The sequence below is a fragment of the Schistocerca piceifrons genome, chromosome 4 (genome assembly GCF_021461385.2).
Source record: "Schistocerca piceifrons isolate TAMUIC-IGC-003096 chromosome 4, iqSchPice1.1, whole genome shotgun sequence".
Classification (NCBI taxonomy): domain Eukaryota; kingdom Metazoa; phylum Arthropoda; class Insecta; order Orthoptera; family Acrididae; genus Schistocerca; species Schistocerca piceifrons.
The window spans coordinates 723,324,460-723,351,350 of NC_060141.1; the positions used below are offsets into that span (position 1 = coordinate 723,324,460).

The window sequence follows — 26,891 nt, forward strand, 5'->3', positions numbered from 1 at the left end:
AGTGGTTACAATGTAAGTGATGTAAAGTAAAGAAATAAAAGCAAATGATACCCTTCCGCAAAGAAGAATGTGCTTGAGTTTACTACTACACCGTCATTCAACAAAAAAATGGCCAAAACAAATGTCACAAAAACAGAGAGCTTACACAGACAAAGATCATAAGAAAATATCCAAGACATATACACAATTACAAAGGTTCAGTATCTACTAGAATAGGATATTGAGCACAGAAGGAACTGAAATTTTTTTGGGCAGAATGGGTGGACAAGGATATCTGACTGACTTCCCTCTATTAACAAGCAGCAGAAAGAAAAAAATAGTGCAGCCCTTTACAAAAAATATTAACATTACATGCCTATAAGAGCTACCAAAAAGGAAAAGATATATCTTCAAAATTAGCTCAAAAATGTGCATGAATGCATAATATGTATATGTGGCATATCAATGCCTACATAATTATAATCTTTTTAAAACATTTTTTTTTAAATTCCTAATACTCACTCGCAGATAAGTTTTATAACAGACTTGAATGAATATGGAAATATTACTAAAACACATGTGGAGCTGCCCAATAAATTGTGGCAGGGCAGCACTTTACTTTTCACCATCAAGATTGAGATTACACCTTTTTTTGGATGGTGCAGGAATGTTTATTGTATATAACAATGTCACATACAGTAAAAATTCACCTGTTATGACAATATCTTCCCTATGCTATCAGTAGGAATAACACTAGGATAAATACTAGCCAAAGATCGTTCATGTTTCCAACTCTCGTGAAAGTTTCCTGTTAGAAATACACACAACTAACAATCAATTTCTTGTTGCATTCTGTGAGCCTACATATTACCTGACAGAAAGAATATGATTCTACAATACACTTGCAGTGATGTATTCCTTCCTCTACAGAAGTGGTATCTAAAGAGCTTTTCACCTGCCTCTTGCCTGGAGGATTATGCTGTTACTTATAAACTAGAAGAGGATTTTCTTGACATTCTTATGTGCTAACACGATTACAGATTTGGCATATAGACAGACCCTTTCAGCAGACCTGGTAATGGATTTGTAAGGGCAAATAGTGATATTAGTCACTTATGTACTTTTGTCACATCCCAGTGACTCTCAGTAATAAGCGCGCGCGCGCGCGCGCGCGCACGCACACACACACACACACACACACACACACACACACACACACACACACACACACACACACACACACACACACACATTCAGTAAGGCCTGTTTAAAAATGTGTAAGATTCACTTAAGTGGTGAAAAATTGAGATAACGTCCTATCACTACACTTCTCTTGAAAAAAATATACACGACATTCCCCAAATTTTTTACAGCAAACTTTAGGTCAATGCGATAACTGACGCAAATGGATGTAATAGAGGCAACATAATAAATGAGATCCTGAATGTACTGAGTATTAATCTGGTCACAAAACAAATTGCTAGGAACAGTTTCAGTATATTTCAAAAGCAGTATGTGTTGTTACCTGGCAGAACAAATGAAAAATAGCATAAAAATGTCTTTGCAGCTAAGTGTGTGCACTCGTCGTTAAGTTTATTGGTGGCAAGAAGACAAAGGACACGACTGACAATAGAAAAGGTGACAGAGCAAACTTCCAAGAGGTAAAAAGTTCAGTAAGTCCATGTTCTACAAATTATATGATGTATATGATTTTGAAGTGTGGCAAATGCGAAAATATATCCCAATGGGAGATATGATACTGCATGAAGAATTTGACAGAGCACTGAAAGACCTAAGTTGAGACAAGGGCCCAGGAGTTGACAACATTCCATTAGAACTACTGATAGCCTTGGGACAGCCAGCCCTGACAAACCTCTACCATCTGGTGAGCAAGATTTATGAGACAGGCGAAATACCCTCAGACTTCAAGAAGAATATAATAATTCCTATCCCAAAGAAAGCAAGAATTGACAACTTCGAAAATTACCGAACTACCAGTTTAATAAGTCATGGTTGCAAATTACTAACATAAATTCCTTACAGATGAATGGAAAAACTGGTAGAAGCCGACCTCGGGGCAGATCACTTTGGATTCCGCTGAAATGTTTGAACACCTGAGGCAATACTGACCCTACGACTTTATCTTGGAAGATAGATTAAGAAAAGACAAACCTATGTTTCTAGCATTTGTAGACTTGGAGAAAGCTTTTGACAATGTCAACTGGAATACTTTCTTTCAAATTCTGAAGATGGCAGGGGTTAAATAAAGGGAGTGAAAGGCTATTTACAATTCGTACAGAAACCAGATGGCAGTTATAAAAGACGAGGGGTTGAAAGGGAAGCAGTGGTTGAGAAGGGAGTGAGACACAGTTGTAGCCTATCACTGATGTTATTCAATCTGTATGTTGAGCAAGCAGTGAAGGAAACAAAAGAAAAATTTGGAGTAGGAATTAAAATCGATGGAGAAGAAATAAAAACTTTGAGGTTTGCTGACGACATTGTAATTCTTTCAGAGACAGCAAAGGACCTGGAAGAGCAGCTGAATGGAATGGACAGCGTCTTCAGAGGAGGATATAAAATGAACATCAACAAAATCAAAATGAGGATAATGGAATGTAGTAGAACTAGATGAGGTGATGCTGAGGGAATTAGATTAGGAAATGAGACACTTAAAAGTAGTAGATGAGTTTTGCCATTTGGGGAGCAAAATAACTGATGATAGTCGTAGTAGAGAGAATATAAAATGTAGAATGGCAATGGCAAGAAAGTGTTTCTGAAGAAGAGAAATTTGTTAACATTGAGTATCGATATAAGTGTCAGGAAGTATTTTCTGAAGGTATTTATATGGAGTGCAGCCATGTGTGGAAGTGAAACATGGACGATGAATAGTTTAGACAAGAGAATAGAAGCTTTCGAAATGTAATATTACAGAAGAATGCTGAAGATTATATGAGTGTATCTCGTAACTAATGAGGAAGTAATGAACAGAATTGGGGAGAAGAGGAATTTGTGGTACAAGTTGACTAGAAGAAGGGATCGGTTGATAGAACATGTTCTGAGGCGTCAAGGGGTCATCAATTTAGTATTGGAGAGAAGCGTGGAGGGTAAAAATCATAGAGGGAGACCAAGGCATGAATACACTGAACAGACTCAGAAGGATATAGGTTGCAGTAGTTACTCGGAGATGAAAAAGCTTGCACAGGGTAGAGTAGTATGGAGGACTGCATCAAACCAGTCTCTGAACTGAAGACCACAACAACAACATTCCAATGAGAAAGTGAAGAGCTCATAACATTTATTCCAGTCACAATATTCGTAGATTTGTAATTACATACCAATTTCTGTGAAAATATAGAAAAATCTTAATCAAGTAAATTCACAGTATTTGTCACACAAGGCGTCTTACAGATTTCAATTTAAAAAATGAGTGATTGCAAATGCAAAATCTAACTTTGATACTGTACATACAAGATCATGTTTTTACAAACAAATGAGACAGAGAACTTCATATGTCCAGTGGTTTATTTGGACAAGATGTACATTCATCCATTATACTCTTCTCTCACCGATATAAACACAACAGTATACTTTCAAATTTTCTTTTGTATGAACATTTAGGTCTTCTGGCTCTTCCCCACAATCTCTACTATATCCACAAGTTTCTAAAAATTCCATTTCACCTTAACATGGCGATTATGTTCCAACACTAATTATACATCCTTTAATTCCCATGTTGGTGTGGATCTATTTTTTTCCAATATTTGTAATGACAGTCTTAAAAAGCTCTCAATCACAACTGAAATACCAGCTCTTGACCTTTCTTCCTTTTTTTTTATTACACTACATATTTCAATAAAATCCCCACAGTCTCCCAAGCCCTAACCTGTCCTTTCCTTCTTGTTCTGCTGAGTACTATATTGTTTTTACTGCATCAATGTATTTCTCTCAAATTCATATCTCAGACTTTCCATGTGCAGCATCTCCTCTTTGTGGTGTCATTCCCTATTTTATAGTTCAGCTTTGACTTATTGTGATAAACAGTCAGAGCATGTGGTTGGGCTGCTTCACAATCCCCAGAGGACTCATTTCACTCCCCTAAGTAAGCAGTATTCACTACTACTTCCAGAACCCCACCTGTGATACAATCATGACAGGCAAATAACAGAGACTTAACAAGACAATAAGACTACATCATTTGTGACATCATCCAAAACAAAAAACAATAACTAAGGCAGTTATTGAATAACAGGCACATCAGATACCCCGTGCCCCTAATAAAGAGTGTCCTATGACAACAGGTGATGACACACACAGCAAGACTATGTGATAGCACCAAGCACATAAACCACTACAATGAATAATTTGATCAGAATGAACCATCACAGAGGACAGCACTCCCAATGCAGGACAGCTTTACCACACTTTCATTGTACAGTCAACATTCCAAAAGTTCTTATTGGAGTCTTATTATGGCCTCCAGTAAAACTGAACTGCTTCACAATCAAACTCTTCAGTATAAAATAGTATGTAATTCTGACACACAATTTTCATGAAAAGTGCAAGTTGCAAACTAATTGTGGTACTGTCCAGGTGCTATGGATACAACCTAGGACACAGCATGTACTAAAAACAAATGCACATAGACCAATACTTGCACAAACTGTCAAATTGTCACCCACGCCAGAAATAAGGGATGATTAACATGCTCATAACACACGCAGGGCAAATACGTGAGCCACAGCGGACACAAGGAGCAACAGCTGGAAGTTTTGGGTACACCACCTGTCGCATAAGATGTGGTGCCAAATCTAATACTTGGGGACATGACATTTTGGAAGAAGAAATGTCTGATACGACCTTTCTACCATACATGCCCAGGGCGAGGGACAGAATCGGCTGTGTATTGTGCAAACACAACACAAAGACTATTTAAAAACTGACCAAGTTCAGAGAGTCTGATTGCCAAAGGACAACTTGCAATGTTGGAAATAGACCATATACTCTGTACATGTGGAAAAGTCTGTGTTGGAATGACTAGATGAACCACCGACACAAGAATCACCGGACAAATAGTATTGCACGCTGAGGCAGTTGGAGACATCTGCTGCCATAGAGCAAGCACTGGGCAAGACCAATCATACAACAAAATTTGCTGACAGAGGTTCTTGCTGGGTAGAAGAGCTACCACATCCACTTGTGGTAGCCATGGAATCTCACAAACGGAAAAGTAGTTTCAACAAGAAAGAAGACGGCCTTAAGGTGAACAGATTCTCAATTCCCGTGCTGCAGCAAATGATTGTTGCACTTAGCAAGGGGAGAAGTAAACTGCAACATGTACATACATATAAATTGTGGCTGTGAGCTTGACTCAAGTACACCACCAGCAACAGCGGGTGAGTCTTTGAAAATGCCAGCTAGTCCTGCTGGCTAAAAATCAGAAAAATTATCAACCAAATGTCAGCCAAAGAACCAAAGACAGAAATCAACAGGCAATATGCAATTTTAACATGTTTACAGCATTCAGAGTTATTGCCTTGAGAAGGTTTAGATATAGTATCTAGGTCGTTTCAAAGATGAGAATTTCTCATCAAAGATGACGATCCAGAGCTTTACTGAATCTGTGAATCAAAAAATGGCACACCCAAATAGCAGTTCAGGTCGATTAAGAACATGACATACACTACTAAATCTCTCTCTCTCTCTCTTTCTCTCTCTCTCTCTCTCTCTCTCAGGTACTTGTCTTCTTAAGGGTACAAGCAGTTTTTTCAATAGTAAAAGTTGAGTGAAAGACTGAAAAATTGCGTCCAAAAGGAGAGCACCAACAGAGCTCTTGGCCGTTGACGGTGTACTGTTTGTGGTTATTGCAAAAAAGTAACAGGATGCTACCCTGTGGGACACCATTCCCCTGGATATATCAGTGATAACACTGTAATGAGAGGAAAACCCCAGAGCCTTTTCATACAGTTGCTGGACTGTACTGCCATGTGAAACTGTGGACCTTTTCTATATCAAAAAAATATTCCTATCAAGTGCTGCCTAGTGAGAAAAAGTCTATTGTATTGCTGCCTCCATGAGTATTAGCACAAAGTGTAGAGCGGCTGCTATGTAAAGAACACATGAAGGCAACTTAAAAGTTTTCTGTTTCCTGGAATCAACACTAATTAGCTGCTGACAATTCACTCCACTGTCTTCAGTGCACAACTAGTAAGAGCTACACTGTAATAGCTATTTGTGATGGTTCAATCCTTCCCAGTTTCCTCGAGGGTGAATACGACTGATTTTCTCAATGAATCTGGGTATTGTCGATCATACCAAATGCTGTTCAATAACATGATGTAGGTCTCTCAGACTCAATATTCAAATGTTACAACATGTCACAGTGCACTTTATCCCTATTGTATTGCTAGCCAAGTTTAATGCATGCTATAATCCCCCCCTTCCCCCCCCCCCCATACAAAAAGGAAGTTTTATTCTTCTGGAACTGTATGTTGAACCTGCCTTCTCATCTTATTATACTCACTGCTGAACTATGTGATCTTGATGGGTAATAGATGCTATTTACTTGAAATATTTCATCGTCATTTGGGCTACACCACTGTTGTGTACAGCCACTGCAGTGCACATTGTCTTTCCTGCTGATTCTACATATCGAGTTCTGTGCCTTTGCTGATGGTGTGAAATGGTAAGCAAATTATAAGAATTTATGCCTTGACTATTTTTTGCCCCCCCCCCCCCTTTCACAACACAGTTGGCTCCAGCCTGAATAATATGGAAGACTGGAAGATTATCGGCAGATCTTATCCCTGATGGCTAAATGACTATGCTCCATCATGGAACTAGCCATTTGCTAGACAACTATTTGACAGAAACATCTGCAGTCCTTTAAATAATGGTAGTGACATATTTTTACCATGTTCTGGAAGTTAGATTTGTGTTGTAACAGAGCCAGTTTGCTGTAAGGCATCCAGCTGGCTTTAACATCCATTGCTTCATGATGTATCTGACAGGTGGATCCAAATGAGAAAATGCCCAAAAGTATATTTCCTTCACCACTTACCAAAGGGCAGTATGAGCTAATACAGAACAGCAAAGTGACTGGTCAATGGCTGTGGATGATCTGTTAGCAGTGCTGAAGTTGGAGAGCCATACACAGTTCAACAAGAGGAATTTCTCAACTGCTCGATCCCTGGGACAAGTGTGTGTAGAATGTGACTGCATGTGGTGTGCACAAAAATCATGGATGAGGACCTCATGGGCCTAATTAACTGTAAGCTCATGGGGTGGAAGATAAGGAGGGAACACAACACTTACCGCTTGAAGGTGGGTGTTGGGGATAACATGTGAGGACATTGGGTGTTGGTGCTACTGTAAGATGAAGAGACATGTGAGATGGAGATGGCAGGTGGGCTCTATTAAATCAACTAAAAATTTCATTTTAAATCTAATGTATATTTTTCTTTAGTACTTACATTCCTGGTTAAAATTATGAATTCCACATCATCTCCAAGTTGCAATTCATCTTTTGATTTTGCCTCTGAGAAATGAAAAAAAATCTCTTTAACAACATCGGCTCGTTCAATGAAACCAAAACTTTCTTTCATGGAGCACACTACACCGCGGTACTTAACAGGGTGGGCTGGATTTTCCAAACGAATGTGACATGCTCCTAGGTTACCATTTCTGTAATAGAGATTACAGACTTCAACAAACCAAATTACTGGAACAGTTAAGATGACATTAGCCTATTTATTTTCACTGAATTTTACATTATGACGTAACTGTAAACATCATTGCTGGAATATTAACCTACAACTGAGTGAAAATCCTGCCATAAATCAGATGATGTTTGATAAACAGAGGGTGACTTATAGCTCATAAGATAATTTCAGTATTCTTAATGCAAAAGAAAGAACTATATATAGACTAAAACTGAATTCAAAGAAATTTTACATTTTAAACATTCAGGAAAGCACAAAATGTACTCACCTCTGGTTAGTTGCAATCTGGAAACTAACTTTATCTCCAGCTCGTAATGTAACATTACCCTCAACATCATCCTTATTATATGGTAGGAAGAAACATTCTCCGCGGTTTTCATAGCTAATACGTCCCTGTGTATCTGTTCCTGACCCATCACTCCTCAACTCAGTGGTAACATTGCCAGTGACACGTTCTTCACTTAAAACCTGAAATATTACAGTACTTCAGGCTGTGGGAATGCTTGGATGTATTCAATAAAGCAAATAAAAATAATACTCACCACTTCTGGAGCTATCTTTGTAACAGCACTAGCAATAGGCTTTCCAGTTCTTCTGTCATATGTCATCTCAAATTCTACTGGATCACCAATCTTCAGATGTTCAATTGTCCCATTGAATTGACTGAAGTGAAAGAAAAGCCTTGCCTGTCGCTCACAACACTGAATGAATCCATACGAGTGCTGTAAAGAACATTAAATTATTTTATGAGCTATTGTAATTTGCGTAATAAAAGAACAGGAACAAGAGATATTTATTAGCAAATACTGATATTAGAAACCAGTCGGATAATGTACCATTATTATGACAAATAAAACCTGAGAAAGCCCAAGCCTCTGCTGACGATGATGGGTGAGACAGGTCCGATGTTGGTCCCTACACCAGCATGATTATCATTAAAAAACATAGCTGCTCTTTTTTGTTTCTTACAATGGGTATACCATCGTAAAAAACAAAAAATGTCAGTATTAAACCGAAATGTTCTACTAATGTAAAGTAATATTTATTGCTGTCAATTTGGAGATCAGTCCTGTTATAGAGGAGATCTGCAATTCCCTAACCCACCACCATACCAAATGGGTCTTGGATTCAGTAGGGTTCAATTTCCAAATTCTCCCATCAGACTATACTAGTTGATAAACATCCTTTTTTGGTTGAGTTTCCTTTCCATCTATCTTTTATACACACCAATGGGCCTCACAACAAGTTTTCTAAAAGATATACTAAGCACCAGCTTCATTTTGTGGCAATATGCATAGTTTACAGGCAAAGGATGATTATGTAAGGAAGTATCAAATGGTCTGCTGACTAACAGGAGAAACATTGTGTGTGTGTGTGTGTGTGTGTGTGTGTGTGTGTTTTTACACACACTAACTCATCAGAGGATTTCTTCCAAAAGCAAGCAAAGTTTTCATTCTTTTTTGTGCGAGCTGATGAGTCAAGGCATCTGCTATTCAGTGAGTTGCATCCTTTACTCCTAAATTATTTACATTCTGACAAAACTTTCCTTATTATGTTTGCCACAGTAAGATTTCTATGGATGGCAGACTAAAATTAGCAGCAGCCACTCATAATGCCAAACTGAGAGGGCACACGAAGTGCAAGATTTTTATACAGCGTGAATCACAATGAGTGAAAGTGTACAAGGGAAAAGGGGGGGAGGGGGCAAATGATAAGTCATTTGCGGCATTTGGTACTTGTAAAAAAATTATTTTCTCCAAATGTGGAGGGATTGGGGAAATATACAAACACATTAGGTTATAGTGCACTTCTCATCAGAAGGCAGCCCAATTGCCAACTGTTCTGCCCATGGCACTCAATGAGATTTCATTTTCCTCTGGACACCATGCTGTGAGTCACAACGGACAGTGATAACTGGTGTAGGCATACTTAGTGTCAATGCAATTTTATACTTTGTTGTCCACAAAAGCAATGGAGATTTCTATCCACACTCTACTGTCCTGTGTAAGGAAATATCATTCCCTCCACACTTCCCTATTTCTGTCTTGGTGTTCAAGAGCCTTCAATGTCTCAACTGAAGTTTGCAGTAGCACTCGTCTGCTTTGATCAGTGACTTAACTGTGTTGTGTGACGTCATGGTGGCGAGGTGAATTTGAAATGCATCATGTTTGCAGTATGTGTCAGAATGTGTGGTGTTACTTTCTATTGTGGGATGTTTATGTTTCTAAATAGTTTGTGAGTGCTGCTAGTAGGAATGCATTGGATTTCTTGAGCACTATTTGTGAGAATAATATTGAAAGTGTTTGTGGGGCTGCATCAGTGGCAGTTATTGGTAGAAAATTTGATTTCGGGTTTGCAATTATTAGTACTGTGTGTTTTTATGGTTACAGATCTAATTTTGTTTTGTTTTTTTGTTAGCTAAGCATACGTCAATAATGTTCAGAGTAGGTCCCTACAGACCACAATACAAGACAACATGTTGACTACTATTAAATTCCCATATTTCTTTGGTTAAACTGCCAAGTATGTGACGTGTCATGTTTGTGAAGAAGGTATGAGACGAGCTGAAGTTTCTGCATTTTAGTCCACGAACTAGCATATATGGCATTGCTGACTAGACAATGCATGGCATTCTATCTGGAGGGGTCCCTGGTTTGAGAAGTCTAGGCTGGCCATTACAGAGATTGTGCTGGTAACATTATTTTTGCTAGACGTGTGTCGATGAATCTGGTTAGTAAGTATGTTCTTATAGTTTTATTTGTTTAAGTCATAATTTATGGTGTGTGTCTTTATGTGCTTGGTTGTGTGTTTCTTGTATGTCGAAATTGGTGGTAATGCAGTTTTTTACTGATTTTTTTTGGGTTGTTTTGTTAGTTTCTAGTCGTTGTGTTGGTCTGTGATTTTTAGGTATTGTGGAGCTTGTTTTACCTACAATGACAAAGCTAGGTTTCCAACCTTAGCTAGCCCACATAGGTAATTTTGGTTTTATGATATTGCAGACTTTGTTTTAGCTATATAGGCTAAATAAGGTGTTAGATATTGGATGTGCCAAGTTGTGTGAGGTTTTGTGGTATCTTCAATTTCTTTAGAGCAATATACATCAAGTGAAAATTCCAATATTGGGTTTTTGGACTTCACTGGAACTATGAAGGAGAAATTTCCAATATAAGTTTTTTGTGTGATTTTGTTCGTAGTGTTTGTTTTGATATTTCTTCACTATTACGATTGTTGCATATTTCATCTGTCCCCACCCAAAACACCCAATTCAGTTGCATGAGACTGCAGTCATATGTGTGTGAGTGTGTGTGTGTGTGTGTGTGTGTGTGTGTGTGTGAGCGCGCATGCTTGTGCTATATGGGGAGTAGCAACTTTCCTTTTCATAATATTGTTACAATTCATGCGGCTGTTCTGTTAGTTTCAAGTTATTTCTGCAATTAACTATTTTTCGTATAATTTGAGTCTGTTCACGTGTGTAAAGAGTGATACCATGGTTGCCATATTGTATAAGCTGAAATAGGGATGTCCATCATCATGATGTCATGTGTAAAAGCTGATGGGCTGTACCACAATCTTTGAGTATGCCCTTCCAATGTGTGCACACTACAGGAAAACCACTCACTTGCACAATCATGACAATCTAATAGTAAATATCTTCATCACATTGCTGGTTTCACAGATAACAGTTTGTTTTGTTTTTAACAGTTTTTCTGCAACTGGACTTCAGAAAAGAAGTGTCTTGTAAGAAAAAAGTACAGGTGGAGATGGGGAAGGGCTAATGTGGGAGTGCAGTGCACCACAACGTGGTCTTAAAAAGTTCTTAAGCTCCTATATGACAGTTTTCACTTGCTTCCCAAATTTCTCAGAACAGTAAAAAATGACAATTTTCCTCGTGGCCTTGTAGGGTGCAGACTATTTTATCTATCGAGTAAAGTGCTGAAATGGGAATGTACAGTTTTGTCTCCAATACTGCCTAGAACTTTTAAAATAGTCTTTGGAGAACTAATCTTAGCATGTTTGATTATTAACAGGCTGAAGAGCTCCAATTTCTCCCTTGATTGAAACTCATACTACTTTGGTGTTCACAAAAATTATGAAATACCACACCAGGTAGGAAACAACACTGTATTATAAATTTGACTGGCTTCATTGTGCACTGCACCTATAATACGTATCTTTGATCTTCAAGTGTAAACAACTTGAAGACCTAAGGCCAACTGAACCAACTGATACCAGATGCCAAATCTGTGACACAATGATGGCATGTGACATTATACATGTGCAAATAGAAACAGAGCAGAAGACTGACAATTTAAAATGTATGTTATGATGACAGATGGCCTGTGCCATAGCTCGATGTATGGACTACGTTTGAAGGTGTCACTGATGAAGTGGTATTGAAAGCTTCAGTTAATCCAAGATGTGCAAATGGAACAAATAAAAATCAAATTCCCATTGGGGGGGGGGGGGGGGGGGGGGAGTGTGTGTAACGAGAGAGAAGTAATACTGTGTTAGAATTGGTACTCCCACTACAACCCAAAGGGGCACTTATGGCACTGATGGTTCCTGCAGTAAGGTCCTTATCCTGTGATAGTCACAGAAGATGAAAATTTGTGGCCTAGGTATCTCAATGAACCTGGGTCTCCTGATCAATTTCAAAGACACAAAAAGAAGGGACAAACTACCTCTTATGCTTAATGAGATATATTAAATGACACTGAAAAACAAAGCTATTTTCACAGATATGCTGAAGCATATTTATTTACAATCAGCCAAAATTTCAGAAAACCAATGAAGAATAAGAAAAGCTCTACTCTGCATAGTTAAGACCAGTTAAAGGTGGGAAGACCTCATGACAAATTTCAAAGGTGACTAAAAACAGGCATCCTCAATATAATAGAAGGGTGACTACTGGGTGGTGTTGATTCAAAGTTGCTTTTACCAATCGATGTTGGCGGAATCTACGTTAAATGGCCAACTTTTCAGATTTTATAATCAGGAAAGCAGTAGCTGATCACTTTTCAACAATATGATCTTTGAAAAGTTAGTGAAGACTGTAGTAAAACAATTAACAGCTGTAATGTTAACTGCCAACCCACTGTTTGAATTGACATCAACTCAAAAGTTTATGCAGGACTCCTTATACTCTCCCTTGAAGTCATTCTGCAGGGTGGTGGAACGGCCACTGTATGTTCACCATAAGTGACACATAAGAACAACTGCCTTAACGTACATGGAAGCAGGATGTTTGATTATAGTGCCAGTCACTCAAGTGAAATTTGTGAATCACACCCTAATTCCTAAATACAGCAGTTACCAAGTACCTATCAGTTCTCTCTGAAGCCCACTTGATGGCCTTCATGTTGGAACTACTTTACATACTAACAACTTTTATCATTAATGACACAATGACATTCTATACTTGTAACTCAAAATAGTATAAGGTTTTCTATGGTTATTTTGCCTCTGAGCAGATGTGCTACATGACTGACCATGATCAATAAGGATCACTCCAGACTCTGCTAGTGAACAGACTGCATTTGTTGAATGACCAACCAATGTAGAATGGGCACAACAGCTCTTTGCTGGCTTGTGCTAGTGAAGCTATCAAACACTAAAACACAAACATCTCATTAGCAGCATCTTAAAAGAAATTTGCCAATTTGGTGAATTTCTTTTGGATGCTGAGTAACTTTGCTGAGGTTATGCTTCCAGTAGATTTATTTGCAATGGTGTGTGTCTGTTCAGTACAAGAAAAGCCTGCTGAAATATATAGAAGATTACAACAAGAAGTCATATATCTGCTTCTAGAGATTATCTGAACAAAAGGTTGAAATGAAATGACCTGAATGACAAGTATGGGCTTGATATGGCGTGAACTAAAACTGAGACCAAAGTCTTCAGTCATAATACCACAAAGAGTATAACAATTCTTGGAGCACGAAAAAAAGAAGCAGCACCTACAAATTTATTAAAAATGTACATGAAAATTGTGGATCAATATTCATGCTTGGGCAAAACTGAGAGGCCAAACATCTCAACATTTGGAAAAGATGGCACAGATGGAGCTCAACAAACTTCTAGAAATTGAAATGAACATCAAAGATGGAAATACAAATTTGGTAAACACGGCCTCCAATGTAGTAGATTCTGGGGTCTATGACATTCCCAAATTTTTTAGTCCAAGAATGTTAATCTATAACCTTTTTCGAGTGAACTTGTGTGAAGTGTCTTCCTTATGTTTTGAAAGGCGACTACCTAATCTTTACACAATCATTAAGCAACTTTCACACAGTCACAAAGAACAGGCTTTAAGCATTTCAGAGTTTTAGGGATAATCACTGAAATGTCAATGAGAGAGCTCAAACTGGTATATGAATTACCAGTTGACAGATAACAAAATGCTACTGCCAGGCTTATCACAGCAGAAATTGCATAACAGTAACTTGCCTTGAGATACAAATTCAAAGTTTCCCTTGCCGAAAATCAAAATCTTACTGTGACATTCTTCTATAATTTGCATACAAAACATTACCATCACTTTATATTTCTCAGAATAAAGTACCAGTTAAGTCTAGTATTGGACAGTAAGCACTATATTCATAATCAAGTTTGTGCTTTCTTCCTCTGCTACCTTTCGTAACAAGAAACTGCTGTACATAGTGGATGCATAGCAGACTGTGTGTGCATCTGTGCACATGTACAATGAAAGATACAGTATGTGGACATACCTTTAAGTACACAAAATTCTTCTGAAAATATATGACTTCCTACCTATTGTTTGTATACAGTGAGCGTTGAAGCAACATTTTCTACAGGTAGGAACACATCTTTACAATACAATGCACATAACAACTCTATTTTTTAAGCTGACATATTGTCAGCTTTATTTTAAAAATAAAATAAAAATTCAATATTTTAGGTAGCCTATGGTGTAGGATCAGAGAAACTGAAAACCTGTAGCTTAAGTGATTAGAATGTAAACAATAAAAATATGACAAACACTGAAAATGCCTCTAGGCCTGACCCTTAAACCTCTCTCCTATATTTCCACCCATATTACTGCTACTCAACTTCTCAACAAACAATACTACAAGAATTAATGAATTGAAGGGAATGCAACAACACTGTTGTTATAACACAGCTATCTATACCTATTAAAATGACACTGTAACTACTAGAAAGAAACCAACTCTGAGAACTATTATTATTATTATTATTATTGTTGTTGCTGCTGTAGATTAATGACAAACTGAAGCACCAACTTCATTCTTTCCTGTCATATACGCATATAAACTATTATTATTATTATTATTATTATTATTATTATTATTATTGTTGCTGCTGTAGATTAATGTCAAACTGAAGCACCAACTTCATTCTTGGGACTAGTGTAGCAGGGGATACAACCCGTCGGCTTTGGACAATGACGTCACAAGTGGCCAATCGAGAAGCGATTCTTCTTAGTGTTGTAGCTCCCTTCAGTGGCTGATAAGTGTTTTTTGGCTTTAAAAAAAAAAAATCTCACGAGATAGAATAAACAGATCCACTTTATTAAGCAATCAGTAAAAAAACGAAACTGAAACATAACAGCAAAAGCGAAAATGGTAAACAGCTCTCTGGCGACTTGTGACGTCATTGTCCAAAGCCGACGGGTTGTATCCCCTGCTACACTAGACCCTCATTCTTTCCTGTAATATACACATATAAACTATTATTGTAAAGTTTAAGCGGTGGTGGGTAGTCACATTTGTAGGTCTCCATTTTCATTTTTTAACACCATCAGCATTAAGGTGCATTTACAAAGTAATTTGTGATGTCAATATGAAATGGCTTGTTCCACATCATTAAGATTTATTGTGCAAATGATCTGTAGAACATAAAACTACCTAATGAAAATATTGCCTGTCACATTATGAAATGATATGGAGTCTAGGTGATCAACAGCAGTGGAAAGGAAGCCGACAGCAATAGGAGCCCAACGAAAATTAAATTTCTACACAGCTTGAAGCGCTTTAAAACTTATCGTAGTTCCAAATGGTAAAGGCCTACTATAAACTGAGTCACATTAGTATACGAGTAAATTGTGTTTTTCATAGTTCATTTCCAGCAGTTTTACAGAACTTCCGAAACACAAATGCAGTGGCTAAAGTATGATAGAATAAAATACAGTTTTGTTACAAATATCTAATATGCTAGTTTCTTCTGGGACAAATAAATCATCTGCAATTATTCCAAACTGTCACTTAACAAGTTGTCTTGACTGCAAAGTTATTAGTAGTAAGGATGAATTATCACAGATGGATTGGAGACAAAATGAAGACATTGAACTGACCATCCCATCAATGATAAATTTCATGAATATAATATGGTCTGCTTTATATTTTGAATTTTTTCACCTCCTCTCCATGTGTGATATTTCATAAAAACATCTAACAAAAAAAATGAACATGAAAAACTCACCAACAATTTTTCAATAATACCAGTCTCCCTTGTGCCTTGACTTCCCAACGAGGAATCATTGTACCCACAACTGCTGGTTGTATTTGAATTGGCACTACCGTTGTTGCTGGGAGGTGAAGGCAAGCTTTCACCATTGAACACACTTGTTCCTTCACTGCTAGAAAATGCATTACCAGAATACCGTCCACTTCCACGGGTACTATTTGATGATGGGAATGAATTATAACTGGATGAATAATGATTGTTTGAACTGCCCTTGTTAAATGCACTGGTTGCAGTGTCTTTTGTTGATGACTGAGCACCCTGGAACTGATTGCTACCACTGTTACTAAAACTCGTACCATTGGACGAGTTATGAACGTCTGAACTTGTGGTAGAATTATTAGAAATTGTCATAGGTTTGAAATTTAATTCAAGTATTGCTGTTTCTGTATTCATGGCTGGCGGCTGGAATGATTTCCACTGAGGATTATTGGACATAGTCTTTACAAGTTATGCTGACCAATGCACCGTTTCTTCTGATTTCAAGTTCAGAGAGGTTTATCACAGAACTACACGTAAAAATACCCGAAACGTATATGCACAAAGTAAGTTCTCACCTATTCTATCCTTAAAATGAAAATATAAAAGAAACCATCATAGGTTTAATATGTCACTAGTGCCTGAACGAATTCGAAAAAGTCTGTTCCAGCACCCTTGTAGATGCACTAACTATAATATCACTGAGCTTTAAGAAGGTCCTAAATGAAAAATGATGTTGGAAAAATCCTCAGATGTCTTCAATGCGTGCTGGGTGCGGATTGTGTTTTTGACTTTTATTTTAAACTGATCGTTGTTTCAAGTTTCCTATTCTAATAATTACACAAGCTGCAAAGAAAAGAAAGAAAAACTGATATCAAAACTTTGTATGCATAAACACACACTTTACAACTGCATGCACACATCATAAGTTCCACACAATTTTAAAGCAAATTGTTCCGTAACAGTTCTACAATTAGTATAAATTTATTTTTGACATTATGTACATTTTATTCCCTTAACTTAAATCTGAGGCATGGAATGCCAATTAATCCATGTTTCCTTAAATTACACCAGCTATATAATTTGGAACTGAAGACCGCCTTACGTTTTCTCGCTTTTTATAATTATGAGTTGAATTCATCACATTCATAGTAAATACAGAGAATAATAAACAATTTTCAAGTACACCAGTGACAGACAACTCGTTAAAGTAATAAAAATAAGCTATAAATTTAAATCTAACTATCTCACCACGACACAGCACAGCACTGACGACATGCCGCCATGTTGAATGTCAACACTCGAACTCAAAAACACAGGCAAGTATTTTACAAGACATCAATCCCATTGGGTCGTCCTTATACGTCACAGATGTAAGAACATGGAGGCGATATTTCATGAAAAGGTAAAATACAACAAAATATTCAGTGTTCGACTGGTAAACGATTTAAGTAGCGTATTTGTTCTAGCGAATATAACGCAGGTATTTGTCCAGAAATCTCTGTAGGAAAACTTTATTTTGTCGTCATTTTCGTAACAATTGTGTTGGATATTTGTACTGCTCTTAACCTTATATTTAATGAATTTAAACGTATTCTTTTGCAGCAAGAAGGATCATTATGTGCGCAGCACTGTTTGAATGCCTTGCTGCAGGGACCATATTTCACTGCCGTTGATTTAGCAACTATTGCACAGCGAATGGATTATGAAGAGCGTCTAAGAATGTCTGAATCTGGTGTCGACAGCGAAGAGTACAGAAGATTTTTGGAGGTACACATGTGTGACGGCACAAAATGTTTAAACCGACAGTAACTTATGCTAGTTTCTAGATTTAAGGCGTCCCATTGATACATGTTATATGTGACATTAAGGACCATGTTTAGTACCCATATTTTCGTTGAATATGCATAAGGTTGCAGTTAATAGCAAACGATGAAACAAAATCTACTGGAAAGTTGGAGAATAGGAAGCTACAGTTGCTGTCACTCCAGTACTACATAGGCAATTTGCTTCATAATAACTGTGCATTGGCATCGCAAATCAGTGCAATCATAGAAGCTGCAGCTACATCTACATTCTGCAAACCACCGTGAAGTATAGTGTATTACAGAGAGTATGGTACGTCCCATTGTACCATTTATTAGGATTTCTTCATGTTCCATTCACGCGTGGAATGCAGGAACAATGATTGACTGCCTCTGTAGTTGCAGTAATTAATCTTATCCTCATGATTGCTATGTGAGTGATATGTGGGGGGTTGAAGTATATTTCTAGAGCAGTGTAGCATTATTTGATGAAGAAACAATGTGACTGAATAAAAAGTGTCATTCACAAAATTGGTTCCAAAGAGGCAGTGGAACTTCTTCTGTTTTTGTAACTTAATTATTCTATCACTACAAGTTTGTTGGTATGAAAGTTCCAACAGAGGTATTGTCATCACAACGGTCTAGGACATGTCAGACAAATTACAGAAATAATATAACCTGTACATATATAAAACATACACGAAATGACTATTAGGCAAGGGTAGGGAAGGAAATCGGCCATGGTCTCATCACTTCAACCATCCCAGCATTCACCTTACTTGAAAGAACTGTGATAGCTCAAGTCAGGATGGCTAGCCTGCTCTTGAATGTTTTTGCATAGGAACAGGTTAGCCATTGCAGTGAATTCGTAGCTCCAAAGTATTCTTAACATTTGTTGATCACGTGGAAAGAAGGCTGTGCTTTGAAGGACATTGACTATCAACCACTGGTTTTACACATCCATTATAGTGTTACAAAATGAGTGCTTCGGTACTGTGTGTGTCACATCACAAAGGTTTTTCTTGTGCTGCAAAATACATAATGAAGTAGGTCCTCCATTTTTAACTTTAGCAATCATCATCTAAGGTAAGAAGATAAAACATGTTTTATTCGTTTTCGTTACTCTTTTTTGCTTATTTACTCAGATTTGCCAGCAGTTTTCAGTGATAGGTTCATATTTGATTGATCCTAAGACAAGTAATTCCAAAATTACAGATGTGAGCCATTCACTATTCAGTTTTCATAGTATTTTAAACTGCACATTAGAACAACATTTTACATACTATTAAATGTTTGTAAATATTGTGATTATTGTCATCAAACTGAAAATGAACAGAAACAGCTGAATAAGTAACTCTGTTATACATAATTTAAAAAAAAAATTGACAGTGAAATGTTAAAAGGTACCTGGGCAGTTTCTCTGCTCCTTCCTCCCCCAGTTGTAGTTAAAAAATGAGGTGATCCATCCATACTTTGATCAACTGTGCTGTGCATTGTACTGCCCATTGTATCATGCATTAGCATTTCTTTTTGTTACTTTTATATTTAAAGCATAAGAAGAATGACTGCCTAAATGCTAGTGCGGCACTATACTTAGTCTAATTGTGTTTTGCAGTCTCTCTGGGAGTGATAGCCTATGGGGGGAGTAGGGTATTCCTAGATTTGTCATGTGATACTGGTTCTTAAAACTTCATAAGTAAGCTTTGGTAGCATGTTTAACATCTAAAACCATCAATTTTTCAGCATTTCTCTAAGTACAAGTTGAACTCTATTAAGCAGGTACATGTCTGTCAAACTGCAGTTTAGAATTGACTACATATGAAAGGTGTGTGTGTGTGTGTGTGTGTGTGTGTGTGTGTGTGTGTGTGTGTGTTTTGTTTGTTAGCTCTTAGAAAGGATATTGTCCAAACCCTTAGCAGCAATTACAGTGTATGTGTTCTTTCATATCTATCAATCACTCAGTCCATAAATTATGCAGTTGAGTGGTTACCTTTACTACTTCCATTATTTCTTTCCCATTCAGTACCATTGTATCAAATGAGTTATCAGATAGGGTCACCAACAGACTCGGCCTATTTTCTGATATTGTTGTTGGTTATGAAAGTATGTCTTCACGATCCTAAGAAAATGCTGAATGATGTACTCGGGAGTTCCCATTTGCAGTAGGTTTTCTGAATGGCAGCATTCTACAGATGTGATTGAGTGCAAGATAATGCTCATAAATCAAAGAAAAAACCTGATATTAAATTCCAGAAGTAGTGGGAAACTGCTGGATATGGCACTTGGCAAGAACATGTGTAGTAATGGAAGAGAGACGGAAGACTTAAGAGGGGACCTTCTGGGAGGTGCATCGAACTATGAGCTCCCACTTTGTCTGCTTATAGTGTGGATAGGCACCTATCACACCCTAAAATTGTAGGTGCCAGTGTGACCTTGTTTTTGAAATATTGCCTGTTAAAGTTTGGGCAGCTCTTTATATACAGAAAAGTTTCACTGTTGTGGCAAGCGAGCAAGACTCCCGTCCTGGCAACCCCGGTTAGGGACCCGTCTATGCTACTTTTGTTTTTCAAATGTCTGTTTTAATTTATAATTAATCATGAAAATTCCACAAGGAATTGATTAAAAAGAATTACAAGCCTCTATAAATTAAACTTATACATTGAATGTCAAAAACAGGAAATTAACCATGATGTAATTTCTTGATATATTTTATTATTGTTCAAATTTTTTCCTTGTATTTTTAATTTTGTTCCATGGAGGTAGGGAATATTAAAAAAATACCAACGAATGAGGGATTAAAAATATGTTTCATTTAATGGAAAGTTAATTAATATTTCCTATATTTTGACGAGTACATTCTGACGGATGATACTTGTTATAAAAACAATCAAAATATTTGTACTTTCAACACCACGAACATTGTACAAATGCACATTCATTTTCGTCGCAATCGCATCTGTATTTTCTCAAATCCACAGGAAACACCACTGCATTGACGTTATGGAATAATGTTAAAATAAAAGAAAAGCAAAATATTGAGACAAAATTTGACATTTAATGTGTAATTTTGATTTATAGAGGCTTGTAATTCTTTTTAATCAATTCCTTGTGGAATGTTCATGATTAATTATAAATTAAAACAGGCATTTGGAAAAAAAAGAAAACAAAAGTAGCATAGGCAGGTCTCAAACCAGGGTCGCCTGGACGGGTGTCTTGCTCGCTTCCCACTCAGCTACTCGCTCACTTGTCACAACAGTGAAACGCATCTGTATATAAAGAGCTGCCCAAACTTTAACAGGCAATATTTCAAAAACGAGGCCGCATTGCCACCTACAATTTTAAGGTGTGATGCCTACCCACACTATAAACAGGCAAAGTGGGAGCTCATAACTCAGCTCACCTCATTAGGATTGGTGGAAAAGATTGCATAGGAAAAAGTATACACAACGCTGTCGTCAGTTGTAGTGCACTATTCCAGTACTTGATGACAGTATCAAATAAGCTCTACAGGTAATCGGAAAAATTAAAGACTACACTGCATTAACACTGATGTAGCCACCTTACTGGGTACATGACTGGAGAAGGAACTGCTTATGCATAGGCAACAAGGAGGTAACAACAGGGACAAGAAATAGAATAACTGTTATAATCAAAACATAAAACTTTGATGTAATACACTTAAGAAAAATGTTAACTTGGGAGCAAACTATACAACATTGCAGAAAAGTATAACACTTGAACATCTGCCGTGCTATATCCACCCCAAACTTACAACATGCCTCTTCTCTGAGGAGATATGTTGCATTGTGAATTGTGGTTTATTAGTCTCATAACATACATAATCAAAATCATTTGATTCAGGTACAGGAGGCACGTCTAAAGTTCAGTAAAATTTACCGTAAACATAGAGAGCTGATGATTACATACAGCATAATAATAATAATTAATTTGCAAACAACAAATAGAAACAGTAGATCACATCACAAGCGGATGTACAATACTAGCAAATACAGAATACCCCAGAAGACATGACAATGTAGCAAAAATAATACATCAACAGCTTGCCTTACAACATAAACTTATAAAACAACACATTCCCACATACAAGTATGCACCACAAAATGTACTGGAGAATGATGAATACAAATTATACTGGAACAGAACCATTATAACAGATAAAACAACACCACATAACAAACCTGACATCATACTCGCCAATAAAAAGAAGAAATTAACACAACTAATCGAAATATCCATACCCAATACAACAAATATACAAAAGAAAACAGGAGAAAAAATTGAAAAATACATCCAACTGGCTGAGGAAGTCAAGGACAAGTGGCATCAGGATAAAGTTGACATTATACCAATTATACTATCAACTACAGGAGTCATACCACACAATATCCACCAGTACATCAATGCAATACAGCTACATCCAAACTTATATATACAACTACAGAAATCCGTAATTATTGATACATGTTCAATTACCCGAAAGTTCCTAAATGCAATATAACATATACCATACAGTTAAAAGGAAGCCACGCTTGATCAAGGTCCGCGTCACTTTCCATTTTTGACCAGACATAACGTCTGAGAAAAGAAAGAAATAATAATAATAATAATAGTATCTAAAAATCTAACACTAAATTACCCTTGCTCAAATTATCGTGTCATCCTCTAAAAATTCTTCTATCGAGTAGTAGCATTTCTCCCCCAGAACCCAATGTAGCCTTATTTTTAGGATCTCTGGCTTAGCATTAAATATATATTTGCCAATTAATTTGTTATATATTATCCCCATATACTGTGGAGCCCATTCATATAATTTCAATTTGTGTGTGGGAAGCATAAAATTAGTTTTATTTCTTGTGTTGTATGTGTGGTTAAAATGATTTTCCTCAAATAATTTTTGCCTGCAGTGTAGGAAGATAATTTCATAAATGTATATGGAGGGTACAATTAGGATTTGCAGTTGTCGAAATAATGGGCAACAAGATTCTGTTTTCTGTGTGGTACACATGTATGTGATGATTTTTTTCTGAAGTTTCAGTATACAAGATTCTGTTTTCTGTGTGGTACACATGTATGTGATGATTTTTTTCTGAAGTTTCAGTATACAAGATACTCTACTTGAACTTCCCAGAAAATTATACCATAAGTAATGACTTATTCAAAATAGCTATTGTATGCTATTTTTCGTGTACTCATGTCGGTAGAATTTCAAGTATCTGTATTGCAAATGCAAAACTGCTTAGTTTATTTTATAAGGAGTCAGTATGTGTGTTCCAGTTCAAGTTCTTGTCCACATTTAGTCCTAGGAATTTGATACTGTCAACTTCTTTCATAAGTTGATTATTGTATTGTATTTTAAGTTGTGCACATTTTGAGTGTTTGGTTTGGAAATGTTCCATACGGGTTTTTGCAAAGTCCAGTTTTCAACTGGAACCAGTTTTCTAAAGTATTGTCTGCAAACAGAACTGATGGGGAATTGATATTTGTGGGTAAGTCATTTACCTAGATTAGGAACAAGATTGGCCCCAAAATGGAGCCTTGAGCCACACCTTGTGAAACAGTGCTCCACTTCGAAAAATAATTCACCACATTTGAAGTGATAGTTACCACTGCTTTCTGTTCTGCAGGTACAGTGTAAGTCATTTGAGAGAATTGATCTTAATACCATATCCATCTTAATTTGTAGATTCACAAGGCATGGTTTACAGAGTCGAAAGCTTTAGTAAGATCACAGAAAATGCCAGCAACTTTACTCCTCTGGTCCAGTGCTTTGCATATCTTTTCAGTAAAGTTATTTACTTTCGGCAAGATAGGAAGAATAGAAATAGGACAATAGTTTCCCATGTCATCCCTCGACCCTTTCTTGAACAGAGGTCTGACTTCAGCATACTTCAATGCATCAGGAAAGCATCCCTGACCGAGCGAGGTGGCGCAGTGGATAGACACTGGACTCGCATTCGGGAGGACGACGGTTCAATCCCGCGTCCGGCCATCCTGATTTAGGTTTTCCGTGATTTCCCTAAATTGCTCCAGGCAAATGCTGGCATGGTTCCTTTCAATGGGCACGGCCGACTTCCTTCCCCGTCCTTTCCTAATCCGATGAGACCGATGACCTCGCTGTCTGGTCTCCTTCCCCGAAACAACCAACCAACCAAAGCATCCCTGTTCAAAAGATTATTTATTTTAGTTAGTGGAGGTGCTATTATGTGATACACTGCCTTAATCACTTTTGTCGGTATCCCATCCCACCCATCTGAGTTTTTATTTTTTAATGACAATATAATATTTTCCACATACTTTACTGAGGCATTGGACATAAAACAGAGAAAACAACGAACAAGCAGCAAAGAAAAACAAAGCATAGGTCTTACATCTGTCAATGAATTGAGATGAAATCGTCGTATGGCACTGTTGGATGGGAGGTTCCATTCGGATTTGGCCACCAAGTGCAAGTCTTGTTTCACTCGGCGCCACATTGGGTGACATGATGATGATGATGATGATGATGATATCACAACACCTGCCGGGAATTGAACTCGGCCCCAGTGCATGGGAGGCAAGCATGTTACGAACCAGCTAAGCAAGTGGACTGTTAATGGATTAAAAGTATTCAACAATTAAATGGATGCCAAATAATTCAGTGGATGTAACATGTTGTTGTTGTGGTCTTCAGTCCAGAGACTGCCTTGATGCAGCCCTCCACTCTACTCTATCATGTGCAAGCTTTTTCATCTCTGAGTAACTAGTGCAACCTACATCCTTCTAAATCTGTTTAGTGTATTCATGCCTTGGCCTCCCTCTACGATTTTTACCCTCCACGCTTCCCTCCAATACTAAATTGGTGAACCCTTGATGCCTCAGGATGTGTTCTACCAACTGATCCCTTCTTCTAGTAAAGTTGTGCCACAAATTCCTCTTCTCCCCAATTCTATTCAGTACCTCATCATTCATTATGTGATCTACCCATCTGATCTTCAGTATTCTTCTGTAGAACCACATTTCGAAAGTTTCTGTTCTCTTCTTGTGTAAACTGTTTATTGTCCAAGTTTCACTTCCGTAAATGGCTACACACTACACAAATACTTAATCTAATTCCCTCAGCATCACCTGATTTAATTTGACTACATTCCATTATACTCATTTTGCTTTTGTTGATGCTCATCTTATATCCTCCTCTGAAGACACTGTCCATTCCATTCAACTGCTCTTCCAGGTCCTTTGCTGTCTCTGGCAGAATTACAATGTCATTGGCAAACCTCAAAGTTTTTATTTCTTCTCGATGGATTTTAATTACTCACCCAAATTTTTCATTTGTTTCCTTCACTGCTTGCTCAATATACAGATTGAATAACATCGGTGATAGGCTACAACTGTGTCTCACTACCTTCTCAACCACTGCTTCCCTTTCATGCCCCTCGTGTCTTATAACTGCCATCTGGTTTCTGTACAAATTGTAAATAGCGTTTCGCTCCCTGTATTTGATCCCTGCTACTTACAGAATTTGAAAGAGAGTATTCCAGTCAACATTGTCAAAAGCTTTCTCTAAGTATACAAATGCTAGAAATGTATGATTATCTTTCATTAATTTATCTTCTAAGATAAGTTGTAGGGTCAGTATTGTGTCACATGTTCCAACATTTCTACGGAATCCAAACTGATCTTCTCTGAGGTTGGCTTCTACAAGTTTTTCCATTCGTCTGTAAGGAATGTGTTAGTATTTTGCAGCCGTGACTTATTAAACTGATAGTTCTGTAATTTTCACATCTGTCAACACCTCCTTTCTTTGGGATTGGAATTTCTTCTTGAAGTCTGAAGGTATTTCACCTGTCTCATACATCTTGCACACCAGATGGCAGGGTTTTGTCAGGGCAGGATCTCCCAAGGCTATCAGTAGTTCTAATGGAATGTTGTCTACTCCTTCCACCTTCCTGCTTTCCCTTCTTTACTTAGAACTGATTTTCCAACTGAGCTCTTGATGTTGATACAGGTGGTTCTTTCTTCTCCAAAGGTCTCTTTAATTTTCCTGTAGGCAGTATCTATCTTACACCTAGTGATATACGCCTTTACATCCTTACATTTGTGCTGTAGCCATCCATGATTATCCATTTTGCACTTCCTGTTGATGTCATTTTTTGAGATGTTTGTATTCTTTTTCACCTGCTTCATTTACTGAATTTTTATGTTTTCTCCTTTCATCAATTAATTTCAACATCTCTACTGTTACCCAAGGATTTCTACTAGCCCTCTGCTGCCTTCACTACTTCATCCCTCAAAGCTACCCATTCTTCTTCTTCTGTCTTTCTTTCCCCTGTTCTTGCCAATCGATCCCTAATGCTGAAACTTCCTGGCAGGTTAAAACTGTGTGCCAGACCGAGACTCGAACTCAGGACCTTTGCCTTTCGCGGGCAAATGCTGTACCGACTGAGCTATCCAAGCATGACTCATGCCCCGTCCTCACAGCTCTAATTCCACTAGTACCTCGTCTCCTACCTTCCAAACTTCACAGAAGCTCTCGTGCGAACCTGGCAGAACTAGCACTCCTGGAAGAAAGGATATTGAGGAGACATGGCTTAGCCACAGCCTGGGGGTGTTTCTAGAAGGTCCAGAGTTCGAGTCTCGGTCCGGCACACAGTTTTAACCTGCCAGGAAGTTTCATATCAGCGCACACTCCGCTGTAGAGTGAAAATTTCATTCTAGATCCCTAATGCTCTCTGAAACTCTCTATAACCTCTGATTGTTTCAGTTTATCCCGGTCCCATCTCCTTAAATTCCCACCTTTTTGCAGTTTCTTCATTTTTAATCTATTGTTCATAACCAAAAGATTGTGGTCAGAGTCCACATCTGCCCCAAGAAATGTCTTACAATTTAAAACCTGTTTCCTAAATCTCTG

General features: G+C 37.5%; 2 protein-coding genes across 3 annotated transcripts in view; one reads left to right on the forward strand and one right to left on the reverse strand.

The window, feature by feature from the left end:
- LOC124796470 (cold shock domain-containing protein E1) overlaps positions 1–17,477 on the reverse strand; it is a 72,245-nt gene extending 54,768 nt beyond the window's left edge. The window contains exons 1-5 of the mRNA XM_047260696.1: positions 17,430–17,477; positions 16,158–17,024; positions 8,240–8,419; positions 7,966–8,165; positions 7,449–7,659 (exon numbers count right to left, since the gene is read on the reverse strand). Of these exons, the coding sequence (XP_047116652.1) occupies positions 7,449–7,659; positions 7,966–8,165; positions 8,240–8,419; positions 16,158–16,637 (1,071 nt within the window). The 5' untranslated portion in view covers positions 16,638–17,024; positions 17,430–17,477. The remainder of the gene's footprint in view (positions 1–7,448; positions 7,660–7,965; positions 8,166–8,239; positions 8,420–16,157; positions 17,025–17,429) is intronic.
- Positions 17,478–17,523: 46 nt separating this feature from the next.
- LOC124795485 (ataxin-3-like) overlaps positions 17,524–26,891 on the forward strand; it is a 139,100-nt gene continuing 129,732 nt past the window's right edge. For both annotated transcript variants that reach the window (XM_047259530.1, XM_047259531.1), the window contains exons 1-2: positions 17,524–17,583; positions 17,784–17,948. In XM_047259530.1, coding sequence (XP_047115486.1) covers positions 17,560–17,583; positions 17,784–17,948 — 189 coding nt within the window. In that variant the 5' untranslated portion in view covers positions 17,524–17,559. The remainder of the gene's footprint in view (positions 17,584–17,783; positions 17,949–26,891) is intronic.